Raw genomic sequence first — 20251 nt, 5'->3', positions numbered from 1 at the left:
GGAGATTTCATAAAATAGCCGACATCAGCATGCGACCGGTCCATTGCTGCCCACTTGCGACGACCACCTAGAACAGCATCCTCTTCATCTTCCTCCTCATCATCTCTCTCTCTCTCTCACTACAATATAATTAGATTTTAATATAATCACTCATAATAAATATTATACCCTGCATCAATTGCAAATATCAGACCTTTCCTTTCCCAGTCATTTCATAATTTCAACAAACCTAAAATAAACTTTGGAATTTCAAAATGTAAATCAAGAAGAGGACAAAAAATCAGTCACAAAAACGTGAAGGATTTTCATAATGTGTTTACTGTATTCATATGTGTATTCATAAACCATTTTACATTCACTCTGAATGGTAGTGTTCTGCATCAGTTTCCATGCACCCAAACAAGGACAACAACCAACCCTGCAAGGCTTCCAATGTCTTTAACGTTCCACACCCACTCTAAACAAACCATCTTCTCTAATAATGATATACAAAAGAGAAGACCTGTCACACCCTGATCAGTTTCACCTGTCCTCGTTATTGTCTCCACTCCCTCCAGGTGTTGCTTGTTTTCCCCAGTGTATTTATCCCTGTGTTTCCCGTCTCTCTGTTCCAGTTCGTCTTGTATGTTTCCAAGTCAACCAGTGGTTTTCCTATTCTCCTGCTTTTTGCATTCTCCTTTTTCTAGGCCTCCCGGTTTTGACCCTTGCCTGTTTCTGGACTTTGTGCCTGACCATTCTGCATGCCTTGACCACGAGCCTGTCTGACACTCTGTACCACCTGGACTCTGATCTGGTTTTGACCTATTTGCCTGTCCACGACCATTCTCTTGCCTTCCCTTTTGGATAAATAAACATTGTAAGACTCTAACCATCTGCCTCCTGTTTCTGCATTTGGGTCTTGCCTTGTGCCTTGATAAGACCAGCCCAGTGAGTACAAGATGTTGAAAATACATATTTTCAATGTCTTTTCAACCAAAAATGTTTTTCAATGTCTTTTCAGGTCAGCGGAGTCAATCACCACCTTCCGGAGACACCTGAAACCCCACCTCTTTAAGGAATACCTAGGATAGGATAAAGTAATCCTTCTAACCCCCCCCTCCCCCCCCTTAAAAGAGTTAGATGCACTATTGTAAAGTGGTTGTTCCACTGGATATCATAAGGTGAATGCACCAATTTGTAAGTCGCTCTGGATAAGAGCGTCTGCTAAATGACTTAAATGTAATGTAATGTTTTCAATCTCTTGTGCTCATAGGGAGAAACCCCTCAAATGAAATAATTCCATCTTGTTTACTTTGTTATGGTAACATGTCACATCTGCATATGTCCAATTATGTTTAGATCTGCAAAAACAGGGCTTCGTTCAGGAGGCAAACATTGTGGAACATTGCTGTGCGGGTGCGCAATAGCCCCAAGAAATATCAGCCCACAGAGAGAAGCAGGAGATTGAACTTCACTCAACTTTCTAGAGCAGTTGTCACCAACATGTCGATCTCCAAGGCATTCCTAGCCGATTGCCAAACATTTATGTAAAAACCCAACGTGCTGTTGGTGGTAGGTGCACCCGATTCCGCTGCCCTGCGTGCCGTAGCAGGCATAAATGAAAGCTACAGTAAATTTGATACTGTGAGATTACAAAACGTTTAAAACCATGACTAGCGAGTGACTGTCAATGAATACAGCAAAGAGCTGCTGTTTTTGAGTGAGTTCCTGTTTAGGTTCTTACTCAGCAATGTCACTACTGTATATTCAACACTTTTATAAGCCATAAAATGCACGTTCCTATTTTCACACAGCGCTACACTGCAGCAGTAATGAATTAGTAGGAAAGTGTATCTATAGGCTTGCGTTATTAGTGGCTTGTTTTTTTTTTAAATTATCAAATACTATTTCCCTTTCTCTGTTTATAGGAGTAACAACATGAATTTGTGCATGAGGAAGAAATAATGCGGTGCGACTCGAGTTTCGCCATCAGCTGGACGACAGTAACCCTTTTTGGTCAGTCTCGCGGTGAATGTACTGTACACTAGATGGCGGTAAAATGCCGTGCTGCTTAGGCCGCCCACTGTGACTCGCTGTTGGGCGTGCTGGCAGCGTGTTCGATTGTGCGTCAATAATTCGGCATAGCAAGTTTGTATGAAGGTCTAGTTCAATAGTAATATCCTCTAAAATCAAATGTATTTATAAAGCCCTTACATCAGCTGATATCTCAAAGTGCTGTACAGAAACGCTCTGGTGACAAACAAACTTTGCTACCCCTGTTAACAATTGTCCACATGGCTGGGAGAACCTATTCAAGTAAGTAAATACATTTCGAAAATGTATATATTTTTATTATTATTAGCTAACTAGCTACAGTGCAGGCTAACTCAAATGAGCTAGCTAGTTGGCTAGCTATCTGGCCAACTCCACATACTGTATAGATAGATAGATAGCTAAGTGAATGAAATATCACCATCTACCTAACTTCATATTAGCTAGCTATCTTGATGTATTTATCACTGTAAAAAACATACTCCAAATTCATTTGTAGCTAGCTAACAGCCATGGAGGAGGGTGATAGGATAGCAGCCCCAACTGTCAGTAAGAGAGTAGGCTATTCTGGATAGGGTAGGTACTTTTCTGTAGTTCCTGTGTAATTTGAATATAATGAAGTATGTTTCTTGTGAGGTTTTCTGTCCTCAGATAAAGAGAGCTATGAAAGCCTGTCTACATATGACGAGGTCCCAATGAAGAGCAGTGGTTCTCAGTCCTGGTCCTGGGAACTCAAAGGGGTGCATGTTTTTGCCTTAGCACTGCACAGCTGATTCAAATGATCAACTCGTCATCAAGCTTCAAGTGGTATTTATGTATTCATTTATGATGCTATCCTTGATATGGTCCTGTTATTATCACATGCTACACATGCACATATGTGTGCTCATGCATCTATCAATCCAATGTTATCATGATTTGTTATCAGGGATATTATACCTTAGTAATCCACAATGACCTGGTGATGTAAAAGTCAAATAATTACATTGTCTTCCATATTCCTACAGATACCTTGTAACTGGAGAACGATTGCCTACAGTTAACATGTAGGGCACTGCAAGGTTGGGTGACCAGGGCCATCTGGGACTGCCTCCTGGAGGAATTCAGGTTTGTGAAGGCTACCTGTGCCCTGCATAACTTCATGAGGATGGACACGAGGACCAGGAGGGGATCTGCAGCTCGCCGCCATGTGCTAGAGGAGAAGTCTGCTGCTCTGCAGGAGGTTTCAAGGATGGAGTCCAACAACGCAGCAAGAGAGGCAATCCGTGTGCGGGAGATCTTCACCTCCTACTTCTTCGAAGAGGGTGCTGTTCCCTGGCAACACCATAGACTACACTATGCACAACCAAAGGCTCTTTTAAGAGCCATTCACATTGCAATAAGAGTATTCTTCCATTTACTTAGCTATGTCAACTGCAATTATTCAATTCCCAGTGTCTCTCCCTTTGATTTCTACTTCTCAGGTGAAGGTGCTGTTTAGGTAAGGGTGCGATGTCTGTACAAAAACAAAACAGGCTATTTTAAATCACCCATATCGGAAAAAATGTAGAACAATTAGACACCCTATAACCCACACCTACACACTCATGTATCAATCTGATTGATGGATTGTGCAGTAAGCAGGCTCAGGTCACCATTAGATTGAGGTTATTTTTCTAGTCATGTTTTTTAGAGAGCCAACCATGGAGAATAATAAGACACTTCATTATTTCTATAACTACTCTATATTGTTTGTCCTCGTGTGTCCGTTCATGTTTTTCAGCATAAAGTACTCTGCAGCCACTTAGTGTGGTGTGGACACCAGGTGAGGCCACACACAGATTCCTTTTGAACACTGTCACTTGAAATACCTTATTTTCTCAATAGCAGTCTCTCTCCTTCACTTCATCCCTCTCTCCTCTTCTCCCTAAATCCTCTAGGTCAGGGCTGTCCAACCCTCTTCCTGGAGATCTACAGTCCAACCTTAATTTAACACACCTGCTTCTACTAATTAGCTGCTCAACAAGACTTGAACTAGCTGAATCAGATATGCTAAATTAGGGTTGGACTGAAAACCTACAGGACACTAGATCTCCAGGAAGAGGATTGGGCAGCCCTGCTCTAGGTTATATCAGCTGTGTCGGTGAACCCCTCCCGCATCTGAAATGGATACATTGAGGGCACTTGGTCAGGTCAACAGGAAGTATTATTAATGAGATGCTTTACATTGAAATAGAGATGCAGTAGTTCCAGAGTTAATGATCCATGGTCAGTTTTGCATTTCACCTCCTGATTATTATGATGACTAACAATGTTAGAATAAAAAATAAAAACACAAGGCTTCAACATGCTATCTCTCTCCATGTGTCTCTCGTCTGCAGATATGTTTTGATGTGAGAGAGGATGCCAACCCCCACTCCCATCATCGCCACCTCACCCGCTTTTCAGATAACCTTCGGGCCGACTAGAGACTATTATGTAACTGTGATGAAATGAGAGAATAATTGGGTTGCACTGTGATTCGTTAATCAAATGCTGCCTTCCCTGCTCCTATTTTCTTACCTCTTTCCCTTTGTCTTTTACACCTCTCTCTTTTCCTCTGTTTTTATAATGCACAACAGATGTGCATTGAAGTACAGATTGAACTTGTATTTCTAATATTACAATTATAATATTTATAATGCATGTATTTATAACAGTTGGATAATGAACTTCTTTCAATAAAGCATTTCAGATTCTTTACTGGTTGAAATTAAACCTCTCATTTGATGAAATACTACGCCTATCCTTTTCATCAGATCAATGCAGATGAAGGGCATTAGATATTGAGGTGAACCTGTTTTAGAGTATTTACATGATGCATAGGAAGTGTAGTGTACTGTTTTTTAAATTCTATTTCTGTATATATGAATTGCAAATCAGCCTTTAACTAGTTAAATCCTGTTTCTAGTCTATTAGTTACAATGATGTCCCAGGACCAAGATTGGTAAACACTGTTGAAGTGTATAATTGTAATACATACATGCAGACACAGCATCATTCAAAGACTGGAATTTGATACTCCTGGTAAAGGATATGACTGAAAAATAATCTCAAAGACCTGAACTGCGCCTTTATTTGCCAAGGTAGAGTACATGATCAGTGAATATATTAAATGTACAGGCAACAATGTGGGGATCTCATGCAGGGTAATAACTATATGTATATATGACTTGCATCCTTGGCACAAAGTTATATTATATTCTACTCAATCCTTAGGCTTCATTAATGTCATTCAGACTGTTTTGAAGTTGATACAACTGGCTATGATAGCTGAGGTTCATAGCTAGGTTCTGAACTAATATGTATACCAAACGTTTGGGTCCATACACAGATCGGCTAGATAGTTAGCTACACATCCATAGGCATACAGGTGTTTTTATCCTCCACTGCACAATAAGCAAGAACATAGCTAGCTACACTATTTCATCTGTCTGCATTGCATGGCAAATATCAGCAAGGCAAGCTTTAAAAATGGTACATTCAATTTGCAGTAAATTCTTTAGCTAGCTAGATTCTTTACTTCCATTGTTTCACAAGACGACAGCCTGGTTTGCTGGTTGTTTCAGGAGTCCCTAAAACATTAAACAACCAGAATTACAATTTCATACTCATGTCACAACACCCATAAAGCTAGCCAGCTAGCTAATGTTAGCTAGTCAGCTAGCATGCTAAATCGCGATTTTCGTAAATTAACTTTATGATAAAAATATGCTTAATCGTTTGTCTCTACATTAACTAACATATTCCTGTCAACTGTACATTTTTTGCATGATTCCTTATGACGTTATAATCACTTACATTTGCTTCCATCCCAGTATTTGAAGAAAGTCTCCAGCCTTGGGTCGCATAGCGTCACATTCGTCATGGGAACCACTCGATATGATTGGTCATCGCCCAGCGGTCGCCGCTGGTGATTTGCATGAAGTTGGTAAAGTTTATATTTTTCACCGACTCCCACGCCACCTTCGCACCGCCCAAAGGTCCCCCACCCTCTCCTTTTCTCACAGCTTTCCTTCCATTGAAATGAATGGGAAGCGGTGTTTCACCACACGGCATCCTGTGCTAGTGTATCATGCCCGTGGTATCATACCCGTGCTGCTCTCTCCCTCCGCTGAGACTGACCATCAGATGCAGGCAACATCAGCCCAGTAAAATAAAAAGCAAATTATTTAAAGGTATTGTAACGGTTGTCCTCCTCCTCTTCGTCCGAAGAGGAGGAGTAGGGATTGGACCAAAACGCAGCGTTGTGATACGACATGAATATTTATTAAACAAGACGAAACTAAACACACTTGAGAATTTACAAAATAATAAACGAAGTCAAACAGACCCGAACAAACGAACTTACATATACACGAAGAACGCATGAACTGGTACAGACGACACAAACGAACGAACAAACGAAACAGTCCCGTGTGGTGCACAGACACAGACACTGAAGACAATCACCCACAAACAAACAGTGTGAACAGCCTACCTTTATATGGTTCTCAATCAGAGGAAACGTCAAACACCTGTCCCTGATTGAGAACCATATAAGGCTAATTACCAACGAACCTAAACATAGAAACACATAACATAGAATGCCCACCCCAACTCACGCCCTGACCAGCTAAACACATACAAAACAACAGAAAAATCTAATTTTTTTTAAATGGCCCGAACAACAATGTATTAGCAGGGCAATTCGAGCAAAGCCAATATGAGGTGATAATGTATTGGGCCTATAACTTACTGCACAAACCTCCTTGCTACAATACTGTTTTTAATTGGTTAATGTTGCATAGGCTTATGTTTTTTAAGTCATGTTAAAAAAAATCTGAGCAGTAAATCTCGGCTTGCATTTTGACTCAGAAAGTGATCCTGACTCAGAAAAGGTTGGTGACAACTGTTTTAGAGTTTTCCCTGTTAACACTATCTCTTCAATGTGGCAATTGTGATCTAATTAATTCAATATTAGCCACTTTCAATGCAATATACCGAAACAAAACCAATTATGCAAGACATGTTGTTGTAGGCAGAACACATCAGAGTAGGATTCTATTGCATTGACACACACTACTCATCCTGGTCCGGCATAAACAATCAGAGCTGCAGTAGATCTATATGCAAATATACCATTGCCATATATGGATCTGTGCCATTTACTTTGAACTGGACTGTGTTTACAGCATGGGCGGTCGTGAGTGGATGCACTTGTTTTGAGATCAAAGCGAAAGCTGCATGTAGCCACGTGTGCACATTTTGTTCATATCCTTTGTTAGTTAGTGAGTTATAAGCCCAGTTATAAATCATTTGTAGTCAGCAATATGGGAGGGATTGCTTCCTACAAGAGCACAAAACGTGTACATTTCTAGACGTCTTTGAAAAGTGAATCAGGTAAAGAGCAGTGTTGTATTTTGAATAAGCCAAGTAGCCAATAGGTAGAGGGTAGTATAATTTGTCTGATTCTCTGTAATAATGGTATGTGAATAAAAATGCATTTTATTTTGTAAAGTGGTTTCTTGCATCAAACAACACAACAAAATGTTCAGTCACCTCCTTGTCTGAAGGGCAAGTGGATAAACAGGTTAATGTCAAGCCCTGCATGGAACACCACACATTGGCTGCTACTGTAGACTGAATGATAAAACAGCTATTTCCTTGTTACAATGTTATGGGATGCACTTTCTCCATTGTTTTTGATGGTAGGCCACTCTGGTAAGACTATATTATGATCAATAGCCACTATCCTACTTGGACACTGTTAAAACTGTAACTTAAAGTGGGTACAGCCTCAGTGTTCACAGTAAACACACGCTGGAAGTTGCACCAAATGTTCACAATGTTCAAGTTTGTGCTTAGCAGACATGGAATTTGCTCAGTGCCCCCCAGAAATTGAGGAAATTACATGAATAGAGCTGACGCGATTCTTCATCCTACATGTCAAGAAAGGCATGTTTGCTCTTCGTAGTATATTTCTATATGAACGTTCCACAACGTTGTGCCCTTCTGAAGGCAGCCCAGGTATAACCAATGTAATGCATGCTCTGGATACTTTTCATAACTTTTTATCACTATAAAGCAAACGCCAGATGAATGACCAGTCCATTTCAGACATTAGCAGTGTGGTACAGATAACTCTTGGTGTGATTACTTTTTCATGGCTTTGGGGAAAGCTTTCAATATGAATTACAGGTTTTGTTCATGGATATGCCTAGTAAACAAGAGGCATGAGTCAAGGTGACAAGGTCAGTATGGTAGCTAAGTCATAGGTTCTTTTAAGCCTTGGAGAGATCAAAAACAGCTGTAAATATCAAGAGTGGGCCTTAAGCCTTGGAGTAGTGATTACTTGCCTATGGTAAACAGTGCACAATAGGGGAGCACACATTAGGGCTTTTCACACTACTGAGCCAAACCGAGCCAAACCGAGAAAAACAAGCTGTACTGAGCTAGTCTGGTTACGCTTCCATCGTAGTTACTGGAGCCGTGCTGAAAAGGACAATGTGAAAATAAAATATTTAGTCAGCGCGGTGCGGATTGGTTCGGCACTATAGTGTGAAAAGGGTATTGGAGAGAAAACAATTACAGTGCAATGGTCTGATTAGTACAAACCTCTTATTTACAGAACTAGTTTGAGGACTATACAGGAAGATAAGGGAGGCACAGGAAGGAAGTGACATCGGCAGCAGATATATAACAGTGTAATCCAAATATGTTTGAAATGTAGTTCAACTTCAGTCATTTGGGTCCCAAAATGATGCTTTTCAACAGGTGTAAATAATCATTGATTATTCATTTAAATAATTATTCATTTGTTTTCAAAGGGCTCTTTGAAATGCCAGTGTTATACTTTATCAAGTATTATAGTTTGCAGAGCATTAGTGAAGTAGTCATTATGACACCATTCAATACCTCAGGAAGCCAGACAGTGGCAGCAGAGAGATAATATCTTCATATTCCCATGTAGCCTCACAGAATTCACATCTATTCAACCGCACACTTGGCCTAGTAACAAACTGCCTGGGGGTAAAGCTGATGTATTCATTATAAAACACACATCATATGATGAAAAAGTGTAATCATTGGGATATTGGTCATTTACTCTCTGTCAGCGTCAGTTTGAACCAAATGTATGTGCTTTCAGTGTAGATCAAATGCACATAGTACAAATTAAAACTTCCATTATGCAGCCACTCTTACCCAGAGCAATTTGGCTAAAGTGCCTTGCTCAACAGATTTTTCACCTAATCAGCTTGAGGATTCAAACCAGCAACCTTTTGCTCACTGGCTCAACACTCTTAAGCACTAGGCTACCTGCCACCCACTTTCCAATGTGGAGTGCTATGTCTACCAGGCCAGAGAGGCTACCATTGATATGGCAAAGGGAAAAAATTCAACTCCTAATTTTCTATTGGTTTCCTGAGGTGTGAAATATACAAAATAAAGGAGACAGACGGAACGATAAAAAACGAAACAATAGGTACTCCCTGTTGTATCATCCTTTTGTTGCGATGCTCTTCGTCCCCAACCCACCCACGACCCATCCTACCCACCAAAAATCTCAACTCTGTAGTGAAGTCAACCCTAGGAACAGATCTAGAATCAGCCCTCCCCAAATCCTAACCCATTAATGGGGTAAATACAAAACTGATCCAAGATCAGCTTCTAGGGGCAACTTCCTCATAAGCTCATTGTACAGGGAAGCCTCTAGGAGTACAACCCTTCCCCTACCCACCCTACCCTGATCCATAAAGAAACTGTCTGTTGCCCCAAAATGGCCGCCTCACACTACCCGCCACTGCATGACGCTCATGTCCTTGCCCCCAGTGGAAATCAGGCAACTATCGTCAAACAGGAATTTCACGTTGGTCACATGACTGCTGTGTCCGCCATAAACATGACTGGGAGCCTGGAAGAAGAAGAGAATCAATCAATCAATCAATCAAACTGCAATCAATGGCCTCACATCATCTTCACAGGCTCTTCTCATCAAAATATCCAATAGATTTTCAATCTTACCCGGAATTGAGAGCAGGGGAATGAGAAAAGGTGGACTTTTCCGAAGTCGTCTCCTGTGACGAGCAGCCTTTTGTCATTGGATCTGGAGACGGCGTTGATGTCAGTCCCGTCGGAGCCGTCAGGCCATAACCCTGTGGATCAGGACCAGAGTTACAGTATCTATCTCATTATGTTATACCCTACACAAAATGTTCAAAGTGAATGGTCATACAGTATGTAATCTTGGAAACCCAGAACAAAAATGTTGCGTACTGTAATTGCATCATATGCTCGATTAGGTTCTGGGGGGAGAAGTACTGACAAGACAAACAAAGTCTCCACCCCCATAAATGAATCTCTCAGCCAAAGTATGGGTCAAATGGCCCCTTCCCTTCAGAAATTTGAAAGATGCAAAATCGTGATTAGTCCAAATGACCAGTGACAAAAAAATATGTGCACGTTGAAGTTCCTCATTAGTTGTCACATCCCACAGTCTGTTGACAGACGCTACGATACCATCCTATGTTACGTCCATCTGTCCACGAGACATTATATAGTATGTGTCCAGCAAATACAAATCCAGCTGCATTGCTCACCAAAGACTTGGAAGCCCAGAGTGCAGTTGGATGTGGCCCAGGGGATGTCCCGTGTGGTCTCCACACTCACCACCTGTTTACACACTAATGGGATCCCTGGAACGACACACAGTGGATTGATATGTGGAGGTGCTATCTGAACTTTTCCAATAAGAACACAGATTTTCATTTTCAGTTGCAAAACAGTTTGCTACAGTTTGCTTTACTGAACATGACCATACTTACAATAGAGTATCTCATAGTCTCCTGAGTTGGACACCAGGTACTGAGAGTCCACTGACCAGTCCAGATGGGTGATGAAGCTGGAGTGGCCCTGAGAGACAGAAAAAGAGAGAGTGAGAGACAGAGAGAGATAGTATGCAGCTGTAGTACAAAGGCAAGAGAACCCTGCTGCAGCAGAACTTCACTAGATAAGACATTTGCTGAACATTATTTGTTCAAAACGTGAAAACGTTTCATTTTTGGAACATAAAAAGTATAACAAATATGTGAAAAAACCCTGCAGTTTTGAAACAGTGAACCGTTAAAGAACCAGTGCAGTCAAAGCAGTTATTTTCTTGTGTTTTATACAGTACCAGTCAAAAGTTTGGACACACCTACTTATTCAAGTAATTTTCTTACATTTTTAATGTTTTCTACATTGTAAAATAATAGTGAAGACATCAAACTATGAAATAACACATATGGAATCGTGTAGTAAACAAAAAAAGTGTAAACACATTTTTTTTAAAGCAACAATTTGCGTTGATGACAGCTTTGCACACTCTTGGCATTCTCTCAACCAGCTTCACCTGGAATGCTTTTACAACAGTCTTGAAGGAGTTCCCACATATAATGAGCATCTGTTGGCTGCTTTTCTTTCACTCTGCGGTCCAACTCATCCCAAACCATCTCAAATGGGTTGAGGTCGGGTGAATGTGGAGGCCAGGTCATCTGATGCAGCACTCCATCACTCCCCTTCTTGGTCAAATAGCCCTTACACAGCTTGGAGGTGTGTTGGGTCATTGTCCTGTTGAAAAACAAATGATAGTCCCACTAAGCGCAAACCAGATGGGATGGCATATTGCTGCAGAATGCTGTGGTAGCCATGCTGGTTAAGTGTACCTTGAATTCTAAATAAATCACAGACAGTGTCACCAGCAAAGCACCCCCACACCATCACACCTCCTCCTCCATACTTCATGGTGGGAACCACATATGCAGAGATCATCCGTTCACCTACTCTGTGTCTCACAAAGACACGGCGATTGGATCCAAAATTTTCCAATTTGGACTCATCAGACCAAAGGACAGATTTCCACCGGTCTAATGTCCATTGCTCATGTTTCTTGGCCCAAGCAAGTCTCTTCTTATTATTGGTGTCCTTTAGTAGTGGTTTCTTTGCAGCAATCGATCACACAGTCTCCTTTGAACAGTTGATGTTGAGATGTGTCTGTTACTTGAACTCTGTGAAGCATTTGTGTGGGCTGCAATCTGAGGTGCAGTTAACTCTAATTAACTTATCCTCCGCAGCAGAGGTCACTCTGGATCTTCCTTTCCTGTGGCGGTCCTCATGAGGGCCAGTTTCATCATAGCGCTTGATGGTTTTTGCGACTGCACTTGAAGAAACTTTCAAAGTTCTTGACATTTTCCGCAATGACTGACCTTCATGTCTTAAAGTAATGATGGACTGTCGTTTCACTTTGCTTATTTGAGCTGTTCTTGCCACAATATGGACTTGTTCTTTTAGCAAATAGGGCTATCTTCTGTATACCACCCCTACCTTGTCACAACACAACTGATTGGCTCAAACGCATTAAGAAGGAAAGAAATTCCACATACTGTATTAACTTTTAACAAGGCACACCTGTTAATTGAAATGCGTTCCAGGTGACTATCTCATGAAGCTGGTTGAGAGAATGCCAAGAGTATGCAAAGCTGTCATCAAGGCAAAGGGTGGCTACTTTGAAGAATCTCAAATATAAAATATGTTTTGATTTATTTAACACTTGTTTGGTTACTACATGATTCCATATGTGTTATTTAATAGTTTTGATGTCTTCACTATTATTCTACAATGTAGAAAATAGTAAAAATAAAGAAAAAACATGGAATGAGTAGGTGTGTCCAAACTTTTGACTGGTACTGTATATATTTCCACGCTATGAGGTAGGAATAATACTGTGAAATTGTGAAAATTATGATAATGCACTTTGAGTGTAAGAGCTGTTTGAAAAGACCGGCTGAAATGTCAACCTGTTTTGGTTGGGTGGTCTATTAAATGTGTTAATAGACAAATAAGAAAGAGACTTCCAAACCTCTGCCAATAACAGCTACTTTGCAGTTTTTCCCCTCCCCACTCCCTGACAGTACTATAAAAATTATTGTTTGAGAAATTGCTCTTTGCTAAGAAGCAATTTTTGGTGTTGACTATTTTTATTGAAAACAATCACAGTAAGGAAACAATTTTTAGGGCCTTTCTCTGACAGCGCCTGGTAAAGAGGTCCTGGATGGCAGGGAGCTCAGCACCAGTGATATAGTGGGCCGTACGCACTACCCTCTGTGGCGCCTGCAGTCAGATGCCAAGCAGTTGCTATACCAAGTGGTGATGCAGCCAATTAAGATGCTCTAAATGGTGCAGCTGTAGAACTTTTTGAAGATCTGAGGTGAAATGCCAAATCTTTTCAGCCTCCTGAGGGGAAAGAGGCATTGTCGTGCCCTTTTTACGATTGTGTTTGGACCATGATGGGTCCTTAGTGATGTAGACACAGAGAAACTTGAAGCTCTCAACTCGCTCCACCAAAACCCCCGTCGATATGAATGGGGGCGTGCTTTCATGCTCTGAGTACCTGTTTAAAGGTCTTATCAGCTACAGAGAGCGTGATCACACAGTCGTCCGGAACAACTGGTGCTCTCATTCATGGTTCAGTGTTGCTTTCCTTGTCCACATGGCTCGCATCACTGGACAGCTCGCGGCTGGGTGTCCCTTTGTAATCCGTGATAGTTTGCAAGTCCTGCCACATCCGAAGAGCGTCAGAGCTGGTGTAATAAGATTCGATCTTGGTCCTGCATTGATGTTTTGCCTGTTTGTTTGGTGTTTCACTCGTTTAGCCTGTTTGTTTAGTCCGGATTAGTGTTTCACTCCTTTAGGATAGGTTAGGATGTTTCCTGTAATCCATGGCTTCTGGTTGGGATATGTACGTACGGACACTGCACACACACTTATTAATAAAGCCGGTGACTGATGCAAATTCCTCAATGTCATCGGATGAATACCGGAACCTATTCCAGTCTGAGCTACTGAAACAGTCCTGTAGCTTACCATCTGCTTCCTCAGACCACTTCCTTATTGGTACTTCCTGTTAGAGTTTTTGCTTGTAAGCAGGAATCAGGAGGATAGAGTTATGGTCATATTTGCCAAATGAAGGGAGAGGGAGGGAGAGCTTTGTATGGATCTCTATGTTTTTTGTTGTTGTTTTTTTACCCCTTTTTCTCCCCAATTTCATGGTATCCAATTGGTAGTTACAGTCTTGTCGCTGTATCTCCCATACGGACTCAGGAGAGGCAAAGAGCGGCCTTTCAGGTTATGTCGATATAGGACTCGTTTTACTATGGATATAGATACTTTTGTCCCTGTTTCCTCCAGCATCTTCACATGGTCCTTTGCTGTTGTTCTGGGATTGATTTGCACTTTTCGCACCAAAGTACGTTCATCTCTAGGAAACAGAACACGTCTCCTTCCTGAGCGGTATAACGGCTGCGTGGTCCCATGGTGTTTATAATAGTGTACTATTGTTTGTACAGATGAACGTGGTACCTTCAGGTGTTTGGAAATTGCTCTCAAGGATGAACCAGACTTGTGGAGGTCTACAATTTTTTTATGAGGTCTTGGCTGATTTCTTTTGATTTTCCCACGATGTCAAGCAAATAGGTACTGAGTTTGAAGGTAGGCCTTGAACTACATCCACAGGTACACCTCCAATTGACTCAAATTATGTCAATTAGTCGATCAGAAGCTTCTAAAGCCATGACATAATTTTTGGGAATTTTCCAAGCTGTTTAAAGGCACAGCCAACTTAGTGTATGTGAACTTCTGACCCACTGGAATTGTGATCCAGCGAATTATAAGTGAAATAATCTGTCTGTAAACAATTGATGGAAAAATTACTTGTGTCATGCACAAAGTAGATGTCCTAACCGACTTGCCAAAGCTATAGATTGTTAACAAGAAATTCAACCTAAGTGTATGTAAACTTCCCACTTCAACTGTATATTTTCCATGTCGTTGTTCAGCCACAACTCAGAGAAACATAGGAGAAACATAGGATATTACACTTCTTCAGATCACATTGATAGGATAGTCTCAAACGGAGCTCTTCCAGTTTATTCTCCAGTGATTGCACTTTCGCCAATAGAACGGAGGGCAGAGGCGGTTTATCCACTCTCCGATGTAGTCTAAACGACACTGAAGCACACACGTAGCCACTCAGTGACTTGATAAGCTGATTGTGGCCTGGCTGCTCAATGTGCCTGCCAGCTACTACTTCCTAGCTTCATTGAAAAACACAGAGTTGGAACTTACTGATTTCGGGCACTGATAAACAGCGTGTAGTTTGTGTTTTATTCACGATAGTTTGACAGCTTGCAGACGATGAAGTTGTAGGCATGTTATTGTTCTCAGAAATCAGTCCAGAGCACGCAGCCAGACTTTGCCGACTCGATAGACTGTATGCAGTGCACTGACTCATTTTTCAAGCACATTTTTTTACTTGAGAAATACTGCCCCAAACACCTTAGCTAGATGTAAAATTGCACTACTAAAACCTACTCTGAAAAAACATTTAAAATGAATTACAGATTTCTTGATTTGTATTACATTAATTCTGACTATTTTAAAGAAATTACTATTTTGAGGAAGTGGCTATGTTGTTGCTACAGTGACTCTGGAGGGACAAACAACAGTGCCTGCCAGGGTACGATATGCGAACATATCACACCCACACCAAACCACACCCTAAGACGACTTGTTTGACTTCAGTCATGGCCACTAGCTTTTCTTAATGAGCAATCTTCAAAACAATGCCAAATCAGGAGGTGCAGTCGCCCTTTAAGACCTTTCAAACAGTGAACCATGCTAAGGTCCTGTGGGACCCTAAATTAAAACCTAATGGCATTTTTGGAGGGCACCTGAACATCAGAAGTCTTACACCATAACGTGGCCAATTCGAACAACTTCTGGTAGATTCCAATCTGAATTTTCTTTTTCTTTCTGAAAAAACTATCTACAATGCCAGGATTTAGTGGATTAAGATAGATATAGCTCAATCATTCTTTTTCTTTGGCAGCACATGCAATCAAGAGTGAAGGAAAGGAGAAAATGTACGTCCCTCTATATTGACATGAGGTAAGCAGAGAGGAAGTAGGTCTACTACAGACCCACGTTTGGAAAGTCAGTTTAACAATACAATCCTTTAGATATTTTGTCTAAAATTACCTTCGTCATAATGACCAACCTTCCTGCCCACTGGCACAGTAAGTTCAAATGGAATTGTATTTAACTTCTGGCTTCCTGCAGACTGGCACAGTAAGTTGAAATGGAATTGTATTCAACTTCTGGCTTCCCGCAGACTGTTTTTGTGCAACCGAATACAATTGAAAGCAACACTAGTGTATGTAAATACATTGATGTTGCTAAGAGCAGCTACTCTAAATACAATTTGATAACTAGGCTATCAGATCATAATTTAACTTTGATTGCAAGAAAGCTTTCAAAACAGAGATTCAATTTAAACCCCTCAAGAAGGCAAACCTCTGTCTACTGTACACCAAAAAGAGACTCGGTCCATTTCCAAAATGACTTAAAGAGAATCAAGTGGGATGATGTCTTGACATCCAAGGACCTAGAAAAGAATTGTGATATAATAAAATAACGCTCACTAATTTGAAAACATATTATACTAAGACAATTACATGAAAGAAAAATATAAATAATAGCCTTGGTTAAATGACACCCTGTGGCAGTTAACTCAAAAAATGTATGCTGCACTAAAGAAAGCCCAAAACTGGACTAGATGGCGACAGAATAATATTCAGAGTGCTGAGGAACAAGTTAATCTCCGAGTTAAGAAATTCAAAGCCAACTTTTTCATTAACATCATAAATGAGGCGAAAGGTGATTGTAAACAAATTTTGAAAAAAATAGACAGTTTAACAGGCAAGAGGCGAGACAAATTAAAGGAGGTATAAAACTGAAAGTTAATGGAAGATTAATCGAGGATAGCTACTCTATAGCCACTACTTTTAACAATTTCTTTATTCAGTCTGTACAAGATCTGGGGCAAAAGTTTACAGTGAGCGAGTTATGTATCACCCGGTGTGATGACTCCCTCAAAATGTTTGATACGATTCCAACTATTGAGGTGAAAGTAAACAAACTCTTAAGCAGCTTGAAAACCTCTAAAGCCAAAGATGTCTATGGTTTTGATAATGCGTTCTTTAAAACTCATAAAGATATTTTAACATCATCAATAACAAGGGGCACATCATTGGTTTTAGAAGTGGAGGGGCATATTTTTGATATATATTTTTTGTTTCTTTTTTCTCTCCAGTCGGATAAACACTCCAAACAGCCTACCCGACCGCTCTGAGACACCCGCATGGTCCTAAAGCACTCCGTTTCCTCGTTTGTATCACATTCCAATTATAAAACTGTGTGTGTGGGCGGGGGTGGGGGGGGGGGGGGGGGGGGGGATTCAGAATGCAATTTCAGAATGTTGCGCCCCTGCCAATAACAGATTTGATTCATTTCCCATAAATTCCCAAGGGAATGGAAGTCAGCTGTATTCAAGTCTGCTGATTGTTTTATGGTCAATAATTATAGACCTATAAGTATTTTGCCAATCACTTCAAAGGCTGGAAAGAGGGTAGTTACTGAGTAATTGACTGATCACTTGAATACTAGTGATTTCTCATTATAGTCAGAAAACTGTTATTTTTGGGAGAAGGTTAAACTTGACAAAGAGGGAGTGGTAGGATCTGTGTTTTTAGATTTGCAAAAAGCATTTGATACTGTAAATCACAGAATTCTACTCTCTAAACTAGCTGAATGTAATTTCTCCCCCAATGCTTTAAAATGGATAGATTATTATTTATCTGACAGAATAGTGTGTTAGAATCAAACAGAACGTCTCATTGTCTGGCAACTGGCCTTTACGCTTTAGTTTATATATAAATGACATGCCTCATGTGTGTCATGGTGTTGATATACACATATATGCAGATTATACTGTTATATACACACATGCCACAACTGCAGAAGAAGTTGCATCTAAGCTAACTGAAGCTTTGGCTCATGTATCACAGTGGTTTGAGCAGTTATGTCTTAGTTTAAATGTGAACAAAACTGTTGGTATGCATTTTTCCATAAGGAAAAAGCATGTCACCATTCCTGACCTGAATATACAGTGCAGGAAACTGCTAAAACAATGGAAACACTTGAGTAAATCAGGGATACAAAGTTTAATGAAAGCAGGTGCTTCCACACCGGTGTGGTTCCTGAGTTAATTAAGCAATTAACATCCCATCATGCTTAGGGTCATGTATAAAAATGCATTATTTTGGCTATTATTTTGGCTACCATGGCTATGCCCCATTTGATGACAATGCCCCCATCCACAGGGCATGAGTGATAATAAATAAATGTGGTGTCACGTTCCTGACCTGTTTTCCTTTGTCATGTATTTGTTTTAGTTGGTCAGGGCGTGAGTTGGGTGGGTTGGTCTAGGTTTGATTTTCTATGTTGGGATTTTGTGTTCGGCCTGGTATGATTCTCAATCAGAGACAGCTGTGAATCGTTGTCCCTGATTGAGAGTCATACTAAGGCAGCCAGGGTTTCACTTGTGTTTTTGTGGGTGTTTGTTCCTGTGTCAGTGTTTGGGCCACACAGGACTGTTTCAGGTTAGTCACGTTTGTTGGGTTTTGTAATTTGTAGTGTTTGTGGTTTTTCCATTAAAACATGAATACTTACCACTCCGCATCTTGGTCCGATCCATGCTCCTCCTCGTCTGAGGAGGAGAACGACTACGACAGCCGTTACAGAAACACCCACCAAAACAGGATCAAGCAGAATGGAGAAGGAAGGCAAGAACAACAGCAATGGGGAAAAGAGGAATGGACTTGGGAGGAAATCCTAGACGGGAAAGGACCCTGGGCAGAGCCAGTGGAGTGTCGCCGCCCCAAAGCGGAGCTGGAGGCAGCGAAAGCGGAGAGGAGGTATTACGAGGCGAAAGCAAGGCAGAGCGGCTGGAAGCCCGAGAGGCTCACCCAAAAATTTCTTGGGGGGGGGGGGGCTAAGAGGTAGTGGGCCGAGGGCAGGTAGGAGACCTGCGCCCACTTCCCAGGCTAACCGTGGAGTGAGAGGGCGTCGTACTGGTCAGACACCGTGTTATGCGGTGGAGCGCACGGTGTCCCCAGTACGCGTGCTTAGCCCAGTGCGGGCTATTCCACCTTGCCGCACTGGGAGGGCTAGGTAGGGCATCGAGCCGGGTGCCATGAAGCCGGCCCAACGTATCTGGCCTCCAGTACGTCTCCTCGGGCCGGCGTACATGGCACCAGCCTTACAGGTGGTGTCCCCGGTTCGCCTGCATAGCCCAGTGCGGGCTATTCCACCTCGCCGCACTGGCAGGGCTACGGGGACCATTCAACCTGGTAAGGTTGGGGAGGCTCGGTGCTCAAGAGCGCGTGTCCTCCTTCACGGTCCGGTATATCCGGCGCCACCTTCCCACCCCAGCCCTGTACCATCAGTGCCGACACCACGCACCAGGCTTCCAGTGCGTTTCCAGAGCCCTGTTCCTCCTCCACGCACTCTCCCTGTGGTGCGTGTCTCCAGCCCAGTGCCTCCAGTTCCGGCACCACGCACCAGGCCTACTGTGCGCCTCAGCAGGTCAGAGTCGGCCGTCTGCCCAACGCCGCCTGCGCTGCTTGCCTGCTCAGCGTTGCCTGAACTGTCTGCCTGCCCAGCGTGGTCTGAACTGTCTGCCTGCCCAGCGCTGCCCGTCTGTCCCGAGCCTTCAGAGCCGTCCAGCCAGGACCAGCCAGAGCCGTCCAGCCAGGACCAGCCAGAGCCGTCCAGCCAGGACCAGCCAGAGCCGTCCAGCCAGGACCTGCCAGAGCCGTCCAGCCAGGACCAGCCAGAGCCGTCCAGCCAGGACCTGCCAGAGCCGTCCAGCCAGGACCAGCCAGAGCCGTCCAGCCAGGACCAGCCAGAGCCGTCCAGCCAGGACCAGCCAGAGCCGTCCAGCCAGGACCAGCCAGAGCCGTCCAGCCAGGACCAGCCAGAGCCGTCCAGCCAGGAGCTGCCAGCCAGCCAGGAGCTGCCGGAGCCAGCCGGCCAGGATCCGCCAGAGCCAGCCGGCCAGGATCCGCCAGAGCCTTCCGCCAGCCAGGATCCGCCAGAGCCTTCCGCCAGCCAGGATCCGCCAGAGCCTTCCGCCAGCCAGGATCCGCCAGAGCCTTCCGCCAGCCAGGATCCGCCAGAGCCTTCCGCCAGCCAGGATCCGCCAGAGCCTTCCGCCAGACAGGATCAGCCAGAGCCTTCCGCCAGACAGGATCAGCCAGAGCCTTCCGCCAGCCATGAGCAGCCAGAG

At 42.6% G+C, this 20251-nt stretch overlaps 1 protein-coding gene across 1 annotated transcript in view; it reads right to left on the bottom strand.

Annotated features, from left to right (window-relative positions):
• Nucleotides 1-9817: 9817 nt before the first annotated feature.
• LOC120023675 (echinoderm microtubule-associated protein-like 1) overlaps nt 9818-20251 on the bottom strand; it is a gene marked incomplete at its 5' end in the record, with an annotated part of 41756 nt that continues 31322 nt past the window's right edge. Inside the window, 4 exons of the mRNA XM_038967728.1 lie at nt 9818-9943; nt 10054-10184; nt 10629-10724; nt 10854-10941. Coding sequence (XP_038823656.1) covers nt 9818-9943; nt 10054-10184; nt 10629-10724; nt 10854-10941 — 441 coding nt within the window. The remainder of the gene's footprint in view (nt 9944-10053; nt 10185-10628; nt 10725-10853; nt 10942-20251) is intronic.

This window comes from Salvelinus namaycush, chromosome 28, assembly GCF_016432855.1.
Source record: "Salvelinus namaycush isolate Seneca chromosome 28, SaNama_1.0, whole genome shotgun sequence".
Lineage (NCBI taxonomy): Eukaryota > Metazoa > Chordata > Actinopteri > Salmoniformes > Salmonidae > Salvelinus > Salvelinus namaycush.
Note: the sequence above shows the minus strand (reverse complement) of the source record. Positions and strands in the feature narration are given on the sequence as shown.